The 15,351-nt window shown below is 39.5% G+C and overlaps 1 protein-coding gene across 1 annotated transcript; it reads left to right on the forward strand.

Moving 5' to 3' along the window:
• Positions 1–260: 260 nt before the first annotated feature.
• SELENOT (selenoprotein T) lies at positions 261–10,407 on the forward strand. The gene is made up of 6 exons (XM_075201964.1): positions 261–452; positions 2,402–2,512; positions 4,948–5,074; positions 6,265–6,352; positions 7,493–7,648; positions 9,756–10,407. Exons 1-5 carry the CDS (start codon positions 304–306, stop codon positions 7,618–7,620), a joined length of 603 nt encoding a protein of 200 aa, XP_075058065.1. The 5' UTR covers positions 261–303; the 3' UTR covers positions 7,621–7,648; positions 9,756–10,407.
• Positions 10,408–15,351: the final 4,944 nt, after the last annotated feature.

Genomic DNA, 15,351 nt, shown 5'->3' on the forward strand with positions numbered 1-15,351 from the left:
TCATACTAAGACATGTAGTCCCACATAATGTTACCTACATCCACATGAACACGTGGAAAACAGAAGCGCTGAGATATTTCTTTGCCTGTGTCAATAAGAAAAAAAAAAAAAGGCAACTAAGAATTTACGTCCGTGTATTAGCCTCACAGAGATTACCAAACTAATCTTTCTCCTCAAAGAGCCGTATTCCCATAGTAACAATGGCCATCCAATCACTCTGCCCGTCCCGGACGTCTCCTCAGCTGTACGTGGTTACGTCACAAAGGGCTGTTCCCAATACGCGCTGTGCTCGCAGAGGCCAGGATGTCGGTTCGGTGCGTCCCATGGCTGCTGCTTGTAAGCGGAGTCCTGGCCGGGGTGTTGAGCGGGGCCTCGGCGGACGGGGACGGGCTGCTCAGCAAGAAGCTGAGGATGCAGTACACTGCCGGACCGCTCCTCAAGTTCCAGATCTGGTGAGTGTGTAGTATGCCTGGGCCTGTGCCGCCCGGTCATGCACTGAGGGCACACAGTATGCTGCTGAGTAATGGCCTGTGCTGTGCCGCCCGGTCATGCACTGAGGGCACACAGTATGCTGCTGAGTAATGGCCTGTGCTGTGCCGCCCGGTCACCCAGCATGCACTGAGGGCACACAGTATGCTGCTGAGTAATGGCCTGTGCTGTGGTATCGCCTAGCTCCAAGGTGCACCGTGTCCATGGCTTTATATAATGTGTAGGTGACTGCTGTATCCGTGTTGACAGCCTTCCCATTGTGTAATTAGGTTACTGTGTATGAGTGCTTCCTCCAGTGAGTACTGTCCCTTAGCCAGTGCTCGCAGTTGACGCTGGGGGGGATTTGTCTTTGTCCTGTGCGTCTCCAACTGTTTATTGGTTGTCCATCCATTTTCATAGATAAAATGAACAAAAAAACATGTTTTGCTTGTTCATTAACTTAATTGCTGCGATGTTCTAAATATGGACCTTGTTGCATTATCCAGATAGTGATCGTAACATTGTCATAATGCCGCTTAGTTGTTATATTCTGGTTGGTATTGGTAACCTCACCTTTTCTTCAGTTACATGTGAATCAGTTTTCACAAACATTACAAAATATGTATGTTTTATGGATAAAGCAGTGGGGAGGAAGGAAGAATATGTACACTTAGTTAGAGGCCATAGGAAATAATTGAATCTACAATTCAAGGAGGGATAAGTGAGACTACAGAGTGTAAAGCTTGTATTCAGACATTAATCAAGGGCTGACTCCTCATCATCACAATTAATATAGTGCCACTAATACCTCAGCGCTGTACAAAGTACTCACTCACATCAGTCCCTGTCCCATTGGAGCTTAGTCTAAATTCCCTAACACACAACCATAGACACACACAGACTAGGGTCAATTTGTTAGCAGTCAATTAACCTACCAGTATGTGTTTTTGGATTGTGGGAGGAAACCCACACAAACACGGGATGAACATACAAACTCACAGATAAGGCCTTGGTCGGGAATTGAACTCATGACCCCAGTGCTGTAAGGCAGAAGTGCTAATCACTTAGCTACCATGCTGCCCATGAAAGGGAACCCAAGAATCCCAAGCTTTATGAAAGGGGCTGTTCCTCAAATTAATGTTAATATACTCCATTTGGTATTTATGCCATACTGGTTGCACTATCAAAGGCAAAGTTGGCAATAGACTAAATTGGGTTTCCCATGATGCTGCAGTTTGACAGGTGCCATGCTGAGAATATGCCTAATCTGCCTATGTGCTTTAGGGTGTCTGAGAGCAGCAAATTGTGTTTGGGGTCTGCCTGGACGAGGAGACCAGATTTCTGACGTGGGTCCACAGAGGTTGAGAGGTTTGGGACAGCTCCACTAGACATGCTGAAAAGAACCCGTTTAACCACAGTTCCTTTAACATTGATGGATGTACCAGGGAAAATGTGGGTTCCCTCCCCCTTCTCTGTTACATAAACAATGTCATAAATAACAGAAGACTGACAAGTCTTACAGGTGCAGCATGAAACGTATTCTTGATGGCAGTCTGTTTTTGGGAAATATGCCCAATTTTGAAAGCACAGTCAATTGCTACTTAATAATTTGGCAGCAAATTAACATATAAACTTACACCTTGTTTGGCCAGCTATTTAAATTAAATTTATGGCTTGTTAGAATCTAAAGAGTGTCTTTCATGGACATTTTCGTATATCCCAAAACAAACACTGTATCCAATTTGTAACATTATTTTGCTTCAAGGGAGGACGATAAGGGAAATAGGGAAATACCACTCTGTGAAGTATATAAAATTCCTTCATGTTGCCATTTCTGTTTTAAAGAGCATTTGGTTGCTATTTAAAAAAAAATTATATATTGTTTTTTAAAGAAGGGAAGGGGCTCTAACAAGAACTATTTTTCTCTTTGCAGCATTTCCTGAGGTTATCGGCGGGTGTTTGAAGAGTACATGCGGGTTATAAGCCAGCGGTACCCAGACATCCGCATAGAGGGAGAGAATTTCCTTCCCCACCCCTTTTATAGGCAAGTAAATTAGTGTATGCACTTGTGTAGATTAGATCTTTTCTTTGAGGGAGCAACATTTTTGTTCTACACTATTTAGTTTTTCTAAACTCTATATTAATGGAAACTGTAAAAAAGAAAGTCATTACAAATTGTAATTTTAGTTGCATAACCTCTCAAACACAATGCTTATTTTATGTGTTGCGTACATCTGTGGAGCAATTTGCATAAATTATATCTAGATATCTAAATTGCTTGCAAGAAGTTTAAACACAGTATCTGAGACGAGGCATTTCTATTTTCAGCGTGGTCTGACTGCTTGGTCACCATAAAGGAAGTTCCCTCACTCAGTTTCTCTTGCCTTTCAGTTTCTTGTGACACAACATAAAGGTTACATTGGCATAATGTTCTCCCTTAAAGTCACAGTAATCTTATGGGATTAAATGCTTTGCTCTCCTGTTTCTCATTAATACAAGGGCCTGGCGTAATTGGGCTCCTTGTTAGCTAGTATTGTTTTAATTGGTAGTTTTTGAAAGTGTTCTCATTTATACTACACAGAGCATGTTTTACAGATTTTGACAAAGAATTTTAGGTGGAATAATGAGTATCACATATGGGTATTTTAGTTAGTCCTAATTAATACACTTGTGTTCCTAATATAAAAGAAAATCGTGCTGCTGTGTGTATCTGATGATTGGGAATCACACAATGCTATGTACAAGTGGGAGTTGTGTGTACCTGTCTTACTCTGTACCGAAGGTCATTTCATTGCATGGTGAATGGAATTATAACAATTGTATGGTCATTTGTCTTTATGCATCAGTGGTCTACAGAGCCTAAAATAATAGTTGTGAGGTTATGTAGTTTTTCTATTTGTGGCAGACTTTCTGTTACTAATCCCTTTAATTAACATCATAGTCGGCCTCTTTATGCAGGAAATTACAGATGACAAATATTATTTTCATGCATTGAGCTACATAACAAGTATAGATAGATATGTGGGAAATGTAAAATAAAAGCACATTAAAAGTAGTTCAAATAATGGTCATTGGTGCGGTTCCCCACCTTTCGCTCTAAACGCCCTATTTCTTTCTTGTGGTAGTGTTACTAGTGCTATATATTATAGTTAGAAAAGGCAAAACACCTGAAAAGTGCATGTGAAATGTGTCTACAGCAGGCTTTAGCTGTCTGTATTTTTATTGGTTTTGGAGGGTTTTCTTCCTTTTTTGTTTTTCTCTACTCATTTTCCTAGTGCATATGTGTGAACAAGTCGTAAAGTATATGCTTTATAGTGCTTATATGTTTGTAAATTATGTCGGCAGCTCTTTTACATGAGGCCACTTTTGTTTTGGGTGTACTGGTCTCTCCTATAAACAACACTCTTATGAAATGTCTGACAGGCTAAACATAGAACAGTCTGAAGACCTGTCATAAATTGTGTATTTCTAGCATAGATTGTATTCCATTTACCATACACATTTCATACTCTATGGACAAGCCTGAAAAGTATTATCTTTCAACTGATGGAAGTACTGTGATATATATATATCAAACTTACTGCCTTATCAATAGGTTTTAAAGTCAGTCTTGACATGGTATTCTTTAAGCATGGCTTTCATCTGCTATATATATATATATATATATATATATATATATATATATATCTATCTATATCTATATCTATATCTATCTATATATATAATATATATATATATATATCTATCTATATCTATATATCTATCTATATCTATATATCTATATCTTTACTGTTCTCCGTGTATCCATATTGTTTTCTTAAGGTGTCGTAAGGTAAAACTACTCCCTACCTTTGTAACTTAATGTTCCCTCCAGACCCCCACTACTGGGTCACCTGAAATTCATATCTCCCCTACAACCCTCCCCTTTAACTATTTTCCCCATCGCTTCATACCTCACATACAGTGGGCAGAGGAGGAAATCTCTCTAATATCCCATACTAAGCTGCTACTCTGGTTTATCGATAGACTTAACACGCAACAATCTTGATGTCATAAGAGCGCGCCCACTCGCAGACAGTCTTTGGTGCCTAGGAGTAGCATGGTGCCTGATACCAGGGACATCCCTACCTCTATCCACTGCTTATGTGTGTGCTAAGAAGGGGAGGGTCGATAATGAATTACAAGGGAAAAAGGGAGAGAGCAGGATGATGTACAGATTTTTTTTGTTTGTCTGGCCATTTGTAGGGTTTGCACTGCAAATTAAAGTAATTGTCCTCCCATTGAGAGGTGGCAGGTTTATTGCCTATCCTGCAGTCTAAGCATATTTAATGTCCTCTGTACAAACTGGTTTATTTATAATGCTAACTCCAAATGATTTAGAGTGATACATGGCTTGGGTTAATAATCATATGTTAGCATGTTTAACTAGGTTCTTCAAGATAATCTATGTACTGACTTACCTTATTTTCTTTCTGTTAGACATATTGCATCGTTTCTGTCAGTCTTCAAACTAGTATTAATAGGCTTAATAATCGCTGGAAAGGATCCATTTGCATTTTTTGGCATGCAAGCTCCAGGTCTTTGGCAATGGGGACAAGAAAATAAGGTAAGGGGGGTCACATACAAATATAGCATCTGCAGGCGATCTGTTGGTGTCGAATAGATAATTATCTTGCCAAAAATATACATGACATAACTATATACCTTATTAGCTCTATCTTCTGTGTGTATAGTGGTTGACATGGAAATTTGCCAAATTGCTTTTGAGTTTTCTAATTGATTGACTTTGTGTACACAATGTGACTTGTAATGAAGAAATATTCCTATTGCTTGATGTTACATCATCTTGCTCTATGCATCCAAGGACCAGAAGTTTGCTTTGAGACCAAACACTGCATATGTAAGACCATGCAAGAGTGTTTAATGAGTTTACTAACAGTTTACCTACGAGATTATTATATTTTCAGTAGACATTAAGCATATCTCTATAAAAATATAATACATATAAAAGCATATTGGCATCTAAATGCAACAAGTTATTTTACCTGCAAAATTACCTGTAGTTGTAGAACACATAATTCATACCACTTTAAAATTAACTTCGCCATTAAAATCAAAGATGTTTTGAATTCAGCTCCCAAGTAATGATTACCTTATGAAAATGATGTGATATATCTACTTACTAAGAGCTAACTATGACCTATGCCTCAACCCCAGACAAAGGAATGTCCTTGGGGTGTTTAATCAAAAGTTCCCTACTAAACATGTATACAAGATAGTGTCACATGGCCGCGCCAGCTAGAAAAGGGTTGAATCGCTGCTATGGTAATTGAATTGGAATTCAAGGGCCATTATATATAAAACCTCTTTTAGCATAATTGTTTTATTATAATGACCTTAAAATGAAAAGGTATGCTTTGTATTTAGTTCTTTCTCTGGCATGGAGAACTGAGTGTGGAGCAACCCTTACATCTAATTAGTGATCTCAAGGCAAGAAATTGTTACAAAATAAAATCCAGAATTTAATGCATGCGTTATATTTGGTGCTTGGATATTTCTTCTGAAAATGTTTATGGTAACAGGTAGACTAGGATTTTAGAATGTTTGCTCATTTTCCGCTGACTTCCTTGTTTATGGGGGGTTTTATGTTTTTGTTTTTTTTCTCCCTCCATTGTTTCCCTGTTCGTGTCAGCGTTTAGTTTTGTATATTACTGTAACTATAGCAGCCTTGCATCTGCCCTTTACACAGACCTTGGTATTTACATGTGGTTTCCTTTGGTCACTATTTTGTGTTAGGTCTATGCCTGCATGATGGTTTTCTTCCTGAGCAACATGATCGAGAACCAGTGTATGTCCACCGGAGCCTTTGAAATCACTTTGAATGGTAAATATCCATGAACTTTCTTGCACCGCTCTGTGGCTTGTAAACAATTTGCATCTAGACCATTTTCATGTCTCTGTAAATGCAGGGCTGATGTGAGTGCTGTCTGCTTTACCATGTGTTTCTTGCAGCTTAATTCTGTCAATTTCAGAATATAATATGAACACAGGCCAACGTTGCCACATAATGTCCCTACATGTAGTCAGACTCCCATATGCTTTCAAATCCCACATGTGCAGTGTGTATGCGTAAGCTGCCTGCTTCTGTTCAGTCTTCTTCTCTGCTTCATAGCAAAGCACAATGTATGTCAGAGCTGGGGCCACAAGTGAAGGCTCGCTGGGCTGCCTGTTGCCCTCCACTGGCTTAAGTAAAAATTTAAAGTAGTTTAAGTAAAAATGTTATTTTGGGTGGGTTCAATGATTTATTAAAAACGAAATTTAGTTGTACTTATCATGGATGCACCGTTCAGATTCATCCAGATCCGCTACCTGTGTTTTCTATATTCATTCCTTCAACTTCAGTTACTATTGCTTCTGTAACAAAGCTCACTAATTAGAGAAGCTGCATCTCTGTATTCTATTGGGATTCCTGGATTCCATGGCAGAGTCTCCAGCTCTGAGGGTTATTCTGAGCACAGTTCAGGAATCAGAAGTGAATTTCCAGGTTGCTGCCATCTTATGAGATTATATTTTCTTGTGGCTGAAAGTAAGGGAATCGTTTGCATCTGTATAAGTCTAGTGACTCATGAAGACTAGTGACCCTGAGTTGTCTGGTTGGTGGCCAAAACAAACTCCAGAATAATCTGATCTAAGTGATGAGACATGTTGGTAAATGTGGTTGTAAGGTTACTGCGCACGTTCTTCGGACTGTAGTAATAAGCCTCATTGATGCTGGAGCACCGATGGCCTGATTGTCCAATTCATCTTTTCTACATCACCTCTGTTTGGCACTGACAGGTTTGGTATTGCATTAAGATTGTGTTGCTACTGAAAATGAAAGGAGGTTCTAGGTAGAGAAGCGGGGTCTAGGGTAAAAGGACATTGCTGCAGGTACATTTATCTTGAACGGTGCTCTAACATGTCCTTTGCCTTTATGTTCATTCTTGTTTCAGCAAAAACATTAAATACACTTTCTTTCCTCCAGATGTTCCTGTGTGGTCAAAACTAGAATCTGGTCATCTCCCATCAATGCAGCAACTTGTCCAAATTATTGATAATGAAATGAAGTTAAATGTGCACATGGATGCGATTCCCCACCACCACCGTTCCTAGCCATGTTTTCCAGCACCAGATTTATTTTGTAAGTGTTTGTGATATACCATCACACCAAGAAATACTCCAACACTAACTAGTGTGCACCCTACTCTAATCCACCAGTGCTTCTCATGGTTCTAGGGTGGCAGTGGCTGCAAGTAGGGAACCATTGTCTGAGTTATATATGCGGGTGTCTATTTTTTTTGGGGGGGTGTCTATTTTTTTTTTTTTTTTTTGTTGCTTGGTGGCCTGTAATTAACAAGAGGGCCTTTCACAGAGGTAATGGTCCTCTTTGCGTGTATGAACAGGAATCGGCAGTTTATGTACTGTACGAGACTCTTCCAACACATTGTATGAAATCATCCCATATGTGTCTGTATCCTGGCTTTGCATCAGCTCTTGTAATGTATGTAATTTAACTGTTTGTAGGCACAGTCTGGATTATTTCTTTTTGTTTACATATAAGGAATGGAAGACCTCACAAATGTATGGGCTTGCATGTCGCCTGAACAGCACTTCAGCTGGACATGGTCAAGGAACATCGAATCCTGCGTAGAGAAAAATTGTAGGCTAGTTACATACATAGACAGACAGTAGGTGAATAGCTTCTGGTATCCTTTTGTTCTGGTGATATCTGGCTTCCCTTTTGGTACAATCCACACTGACTATCTCTTGGCACTGAGCCCATGCTGTCTCATAGACATATATCAAGACTTCTCTTTGACCAATATGGAGGTGCTAAGGAACCAATTAGGACCCAATTATGGAATGTAAAATCTTGCATGTCCATTCAATCCACTGTGTGACTAAAACTAGTGGGCATACCTGGTCACGTCATTCCCTTTAATGCCCTGGACATTTTAACACTAAATGCAGCAGAAGGAGAATATGGAAGGAGTAATACATATTTATGTTGATGACACAGGTGTGGGCATTATGTATCCACTTACACTATAAGGCCAAATTTATGTAGACACTCTTTTAATTTGTGTTTGGTCACTTCAGTCACACCCATTGCTAACAGGTGCATAAAATCCAGCATGCAATCTCAATAGTCAAACATTAGCAGTAGAATGGATTGTTCGTCAAATTTAAGAGCTGTTATTGTGATGTGGAACAGTCTAAGAGCAACAACAACTTGGCCTCTGAAGCGGTAAGCCACACAAGCTCACAAAATCGGACCGTTCGTAGCCCATACATATAATCTATCTTCAGTTGCAACACTCGCTACAGAGTGCCAAACTCCAACTGCAGTGGTGTAAAGCACACAGCCGTTGGAGCTGTGGAAACGTGTTCTCTGAAATAACAAATAGCACTTCAGCATCTGGCAGTCTGATGAAGGACTTTGGGCTTGGGGAATGCCAGGAGAACGCTTCCTGAATGAGTACTGCCACCTGTGAAGTTTGATGGAGAATGAATAATGGTCTGGGCTGTTTTTCATGGTTTGTTCTGAGTCCCTTAGTTCCAGTGAAGGGAAATCTTAATGCTACAGCATACGTTGGCATTCTAGAGAATTGTGTGGAAGAGCTAGGCGGCCTCCACCGAGCCCTGAATTCAACCCCTTCAAAAAACTTTAAGAAGAATTGGAATACTGTCCGTGAGCCAGACCTAATCCTTCAACATCACTACCTGACTTCACTAATGCTTTTGTGACGGATTGGATGCAAATCCCTGCAGTCAAGTTCCAAAATATAATGGAAAGTCTTCCCAGAAGAGTGGAGCCTGTTAATAGCAGTAAAAATGGGACCAACTCCATATTAATGTCATGGTTTTGAAATGTTCTCCAAGCACACTTGGATGTGATGTTCAATTGTCTACATACTGTAGGCCATGTATTGTGTATATACTGTGTTTTATCAGTGTTTGTGGACACCACAAACCTACTCAGTTCAAAGATCTACAGCTCTTCAGTAGACTGTCCCATATTACAGAATAGCAACACCAATTTTAACAAAACAAATGTAGGGGGGGATTTCAAATAACCCCGAAACCTATGATATTTGTTAGTGATACTATGTGAAATTTGTGTTTTACTGCTCCTGCAACATGACTTGCTGATCAGAAATGTATTCTTCAAGGCAAACTAAATGTAAATACATTGCACTAATCCTACCATACCTTTTTTTTTTTTTTTCGTTCCTCTCTCCTTTTAGGTATGTGGACTTTTATCAAGGTGTCAGCGGGGCTGGTGTTCATGAAGGTCTGCTCTGAAGACAGCACCTGTTAGTGCAGACTGGATGTCTCTCTGCCGTCTCGTTGTACCTCTTAAAGTTCTGAATGCAAGATTTTCTGTGTGCTGCCCATTCGTGGAATTTTACAGACAGTGCAATGACATAATTGTAGTCATCCGTTTTATTTCGAAGCCATTTCTTACAATGTTCCATAGTTCACATAATGCTGGCATTAAAACTTTTTTGTTTTATATTCATAATTTACAGTAATTTTTTTTTCTTCCTGAGACATTTTGTCTTTGATACCTAATTTTTATAAGAATCTGTTCTTTTTATAGTTTAAAGTGATGCTCTAACAAAAAGGAATCCAATGATCGTAACGGTTAGCCATATATGTTTAGTTAGATCAATGTTCTATAAGATTATATTGCAGATCACTAAGTTATTCTAAATTATAAAAAGAATTATTGGCATTGAAATTAAAGATATATTTGTGACTGTGTATATTGAAACTCGATCTATTCTGTTGATGTATGCAAGTAATGTAGAGTTTTTAAACTGAGCCTTTATACTGGTCCTCTTTACAGAAGATGCAAATTAAGTTAAATAAACCTATCAGTACAGTAAAACATCATCCATTCTCTACCGTCTCCATTTGTGTTGTACAATCTGGATAACTAGTTTGAGTATATTTATACTAAACCTGTTGCTGATGAAAGTCTAACAACTCTATTTGAGACCAAGTGGTATAAGTTCTGTGGTTGTTTCTTTACCACTTCTAATATTAAAAAACGTTTGTGATAGGAACCAGTAATCTCCATAGAATAATACTTTAGAAAATGCAGAGTTGAATGACTCCAGTTCTTTCAGCTGCAAAATGCTGATGTTTTGTAGCTTGTGTGACGGCAAAAACAGTGAGACATTGTGGACACAATAAGCAGCTTTGTGTTATGGTAGATTACACATAGTCAAACTAAGACATAGAATGTCACTTTAAAGTGGGCCTGTTATGTATAGATTTATCCTATATGAAAAAGGTGCCTTTTAACCAGCACAAATCTATTAATTTCCTTCCAGAAAGTACAATTTCATACATACCTTTTAATTCCTGCAGCAGTGCTCTTTATTGATGGGATTTTCTATCCCGTTTGTATTTTTTTTTCCTTTTTGTCTAAATACAGTGCTTAATGCTTTTTTCGTGATGCTTTGCTTATATGAACAAACAGTTCAGCTTACCCTTTTCAATTGAAACTGCAAATTACTTTCAAAGCCCCTATATGGTTCAGACTGCTCTGTTACTGCAGACCTTAGCAGGCAAATGGTCCACTTCACTCACAGCTGGCCAACAAAGCACATGTGATTGAAGCTGAACTATTTAAATGCTGTATTTCAAACAGTAGATCCCCTTTAACTTCCTTCCTTTTTTAACTGGTCTTCCACAACAAGAGCTGTCAGTGTGTACATCCTGTAAGTGACCCAGGAATAGCTGCAGTGCATGCCACAGTGTTGAGCAAAATACATCAGTAATAGAACATTTCCCCCTTCCCCCATCAGACCTCAGGAACAATCAGTTACTGCCAATTGGGGAAGACTTATTTGAGATTTGTTAAACACACTATGTTCTGCTATACACACTATGTTTTGAATATGCAAATGCATATTCAGGGGAGCTTCTGACACAACCAGTAAAATGTCCTACCATAACAATTTTCAACCCCACAGCGCTTTACTCAAATCCCACATAGAGCATAGTTGGAGGTGATTGGTATGTTCTCCCTGTGTTTGTGTGGGTTTCCTCTGCGTACTCCGGTTTCCTCCCATACTCCAAAAACATACTGGTAGGTTAATTGGCTGCTATCAAAATTGACCCTAGTCTTTGTGTCTGTGTGTGTGTGTCTATATTAGGGAATTTAGACTAAGCTCCAATGGGGCAGGGACTGATGTGAATGAGTTCTCTGTACAGCGCTGCGGAATTAGTGGCGCTATATAAATGATGATGATGATTGGGTCTGAGGCCTACCTTTCCATCACTTGGCCTGAACCAGTATGACCTAGTGTGAGCTAGTGATGGGAAATGTAGTTCATTTTGAAGATTAGTTCATTCTGATCTAGTTCACACAAAAGATTCGTTCAAAAGATTAGTTCATTTCACTCAGTAGTTCATTTCACTCAGTAGTTCATTTCACTCAGTAGTTCATTTCACTCAGTAGTTCATTTTTATTTCCTTATGCAAATGAAAGACCAAAATTCAGAGTATTATAAAGTGTCACTTTTTGCTTTTAAAATTGAGATCAGTGCAATCAGGATATAGGGGATATGTATCAAACCTTAGGGGGGAATTTTTACAGCTGTAAAAAGACCCAAAATAGGCATCACGTCACTGGGGGCGGGACCAAAATGGCACAATTCATGAAGCCCCGCCCCTTACGCCAATACCCCTCTCCAGGAACTCCCAGACGTAACCAACATAATGGTAATTATGACTAATCAGTTTCTGTCATTTATCTAGCAGAGTCTATAAAATGACAGAAACTGATTAGTTGCTATGGGCAACGCTTCCACTTTATCTCTCTTGAAGGTTTCATACATCTCCCCTGTATATATGGTGGAGCAAACAAAACTACAGTATATAACATGCAGCACTCTGCAGTGCAGTGTGTCTGGAGCTGACAATGAAGGGAATGTATCCTGTGACTCATGAGCTAAATGATTGAAATGATTTGAAGACTCATATGAGCTACTGAGTGAAATGATTTGAAGACTCATATGAGCTACTGAGTGGAATGAACTATTGAACACCTGAGTGAGGAGAATGACTCATAGCTCAGTGATCAGCTCCAGTCTCACACAATGTTTGAGCACAGCAGTGCCACCTTTGGTAGTTTAGAGGTACTGACTCATGAGTATTAAATGAGAGCTGAATAGAAACAAAAGAGGCAGTGTACATGAGACAGTGAGTGAGGCTGCTCGGCTTTATCTCTAACTCCTCCCACTTGTTTTAGTTCCTGGTGAACTAATCTTTGCCAGAAATGTGAACTAAATCATTTAGTTCAATTTGAAGATTAGTTCATTTGAACTAATCATTCGTGAACTACCCATCACTAGTGTGAGCTGGTGTTCCTCCCCTGAGTTCTAGTCCGAAATCTCTGAAGCGGTAGGGGCACAACGGCTCGCAGACCAGGACCATCAAGTGTTGAAGTGTGTAGCAAGTCTGTTCTCACTTGCAACACTCACTACAGAGTTCCAAACTTCCATTGGAAGCAAAGTCTGCATAGGAACTGTTCATGAGAAGCTTCACTGATTCGGTTTTCATGGTCAAGTAGTCACACACAAGCGTCGGAGCACCATGCAAAATGCCAAACTGACTGAAGTGTAAAGTACACCACCATTAGACTCTGGAGCAGCGTAAATGCGTTCTGTGGAGTGATGAATCATGCTCCACCACTTGGCAATCTGACGGCTTAATCTGGGTTTGGCGACTGCCAGGAAAACCCTTCCTACCCAAATGTGTACAGCCAACTAACGTTTTATGGAGGAGCAATAATTGTGTGGGTTGTTTCTTCATGGTTTGTCCGGAGCCCCTTCGTTCCAGTGTAGATAAATATTAATGCTATAGCATACAATGGCAGGAGAAATCATAATTTCTCCTGCTGTAACCTATTTTACGCTGGTCACTGCAGTCCACACAGACCTTTATGGGGGCTGCGATGTGACACAATTTAACAAGCCTTAAAATACTAAGCTACCTTTTCAATAGAGTCCATAGGTCTCCATTGCAAGTCCCATTGTATGGGCATGCACGAACATAGCCGTGCATGCGCAATAGCGCATGGGTCACTTCCTCCTTTCGGTGAAGGAAGCTTATGTTGGTTAGATGGAGGATTTTGCCAGGGTTTGCAATGAGCTTTGGCATGGTGAATTCCATTGGCAGTACATTTTGTATCACTGCTGTATGCAGCATTAAAATGATACTGCCACCCACTAGTCACCAGTGTTAAATAGACCAAAAAATGTAGCAGAATAATCTGTCTGCAATACACACATATATAGAATCATTTTGGGAAAGCACTGCCATCTGGTGGTCACAAATGAATGGATGCAGTCTGATCTATAAGATTCACATACTTTGTTCGAACATGAAAATCTGGCTTCTATCCTCTTCCAAGTAATAGAAGATTTTTTTTTTTAGAGAGTATAAAGACGATAACAAATTAACAGGAAGAAATAAAGTAGAATATTAACTTTTTTGTATCCATTGTACTTTGTACCATTGAATCAATGAAATTGCTGTTGATGCGCCTCTGCCACCTAGTGTGCATTCAAGAATTAACTGTAACTGAATTTACAATACAAACCTTCTTGTGAGTGTTGTTTAGCAATCTCCGAACTCTAGAAACGCTTTTCGAGGAACAACTTCTTATCCTGGGAATTTATTTATAAGCTGATAACCTAGTTGACCAAATTAGCCCGCTGACTTTGACCAGGTACCCAACCCAAATACAATCAATCATGCAGCTTGCATCATCCCAGGCCAAGAAAGGCTCCTCATCATTTCACCAGGCAGGATATGTTAGCCTCATGATGACCTGTCTTCGTCTCTATGGTCCCCAAGCGGGCACCAGGAACCATCAATCCTGGTTTCAGCAACAAGGAGTAATGTCAATAAAATTAGATATTTCATCCCTGGCAGCCTGTACAACCACACTAGAAAATGAAATGAGTGGTTCCAAGAGGATGTGGACAGAGATCTGGATCATATTAGTAGAGAGCTGGAGGACCTAATATTAATGAATACAAATAAAGGAACGTACCCGAGAACATCTTCCAAGACAACTTTGAAACCTGCTTTCAAATCATAATTGCCTCACTGGTTCCCAACTTGGCACACAATTAATACCAATTGAGAGACAGCCCCAATGACCAAAACCCGGGGAGAATGAACCACCCTGAGACATCATCTGCATTTTAAACGTTAAAGACAATAGAAGCTGCCAGGGGCAAACTACGTGTCTTGTATGAAAACATTAAATTGCAGTTCCTCCAAGACCTACCTTCAGTAACCATAGCTATGGTGGATACAAAAAGTCTACACAAATGGTGTCAAGCCAGAAATCAAGATAAATCTTGACCTTTTCCACCTTTAATGTGACCTTGCAACCATCAAAAGAAAAAAATAAAAACAAATAGACATTTTGTTTAGTAAAAAGAAGTGAAAATAAAAAACACCTATAATACCCTGGTTGCATAAGTGTGCACACCTTTTCGTATCGAATCTACAGCTGTGTTCAGAGTAAATCACTGTAAGAGAAGAGAGCTACGAGACCTGACCAATGTTCTTCAAGAAAGGGCATCCCTACTGATGGAGTTACACTTTTAATCTCATTTTGAACCTTGGAGGAAAAACTGTGTTAATTAAAGATCTGCAGGAATGAAGACCCACAAAACAAAACCTTAGCTCTCCTTAACCTTCCAGATCACTTTCTCCAACGCCATAAGAGCACGAATTTCAGACTTTTAGCTATACCTCTTACACCAACTAAGCCTCAGTCTTGAGATGTCCCATTATGTGCTTTTGATA

The sequence above is a fragment of the Mixophyes fleayi genome, chromosome 3 (genome assembly GCF_038048845.1).
Source record: "Mixophyes fleayi isolate aMixFle1 chromosome 3, aMixFle1.hap1, whole genome shotgun sequence".
In the NCBI taxonomy this organism is placed as follows: Eukaryota; Metazoa; Chordata; class Amphibia; order Anura; family Limnodynastidae; genus Mixophyes; species Mixophyes fleayi.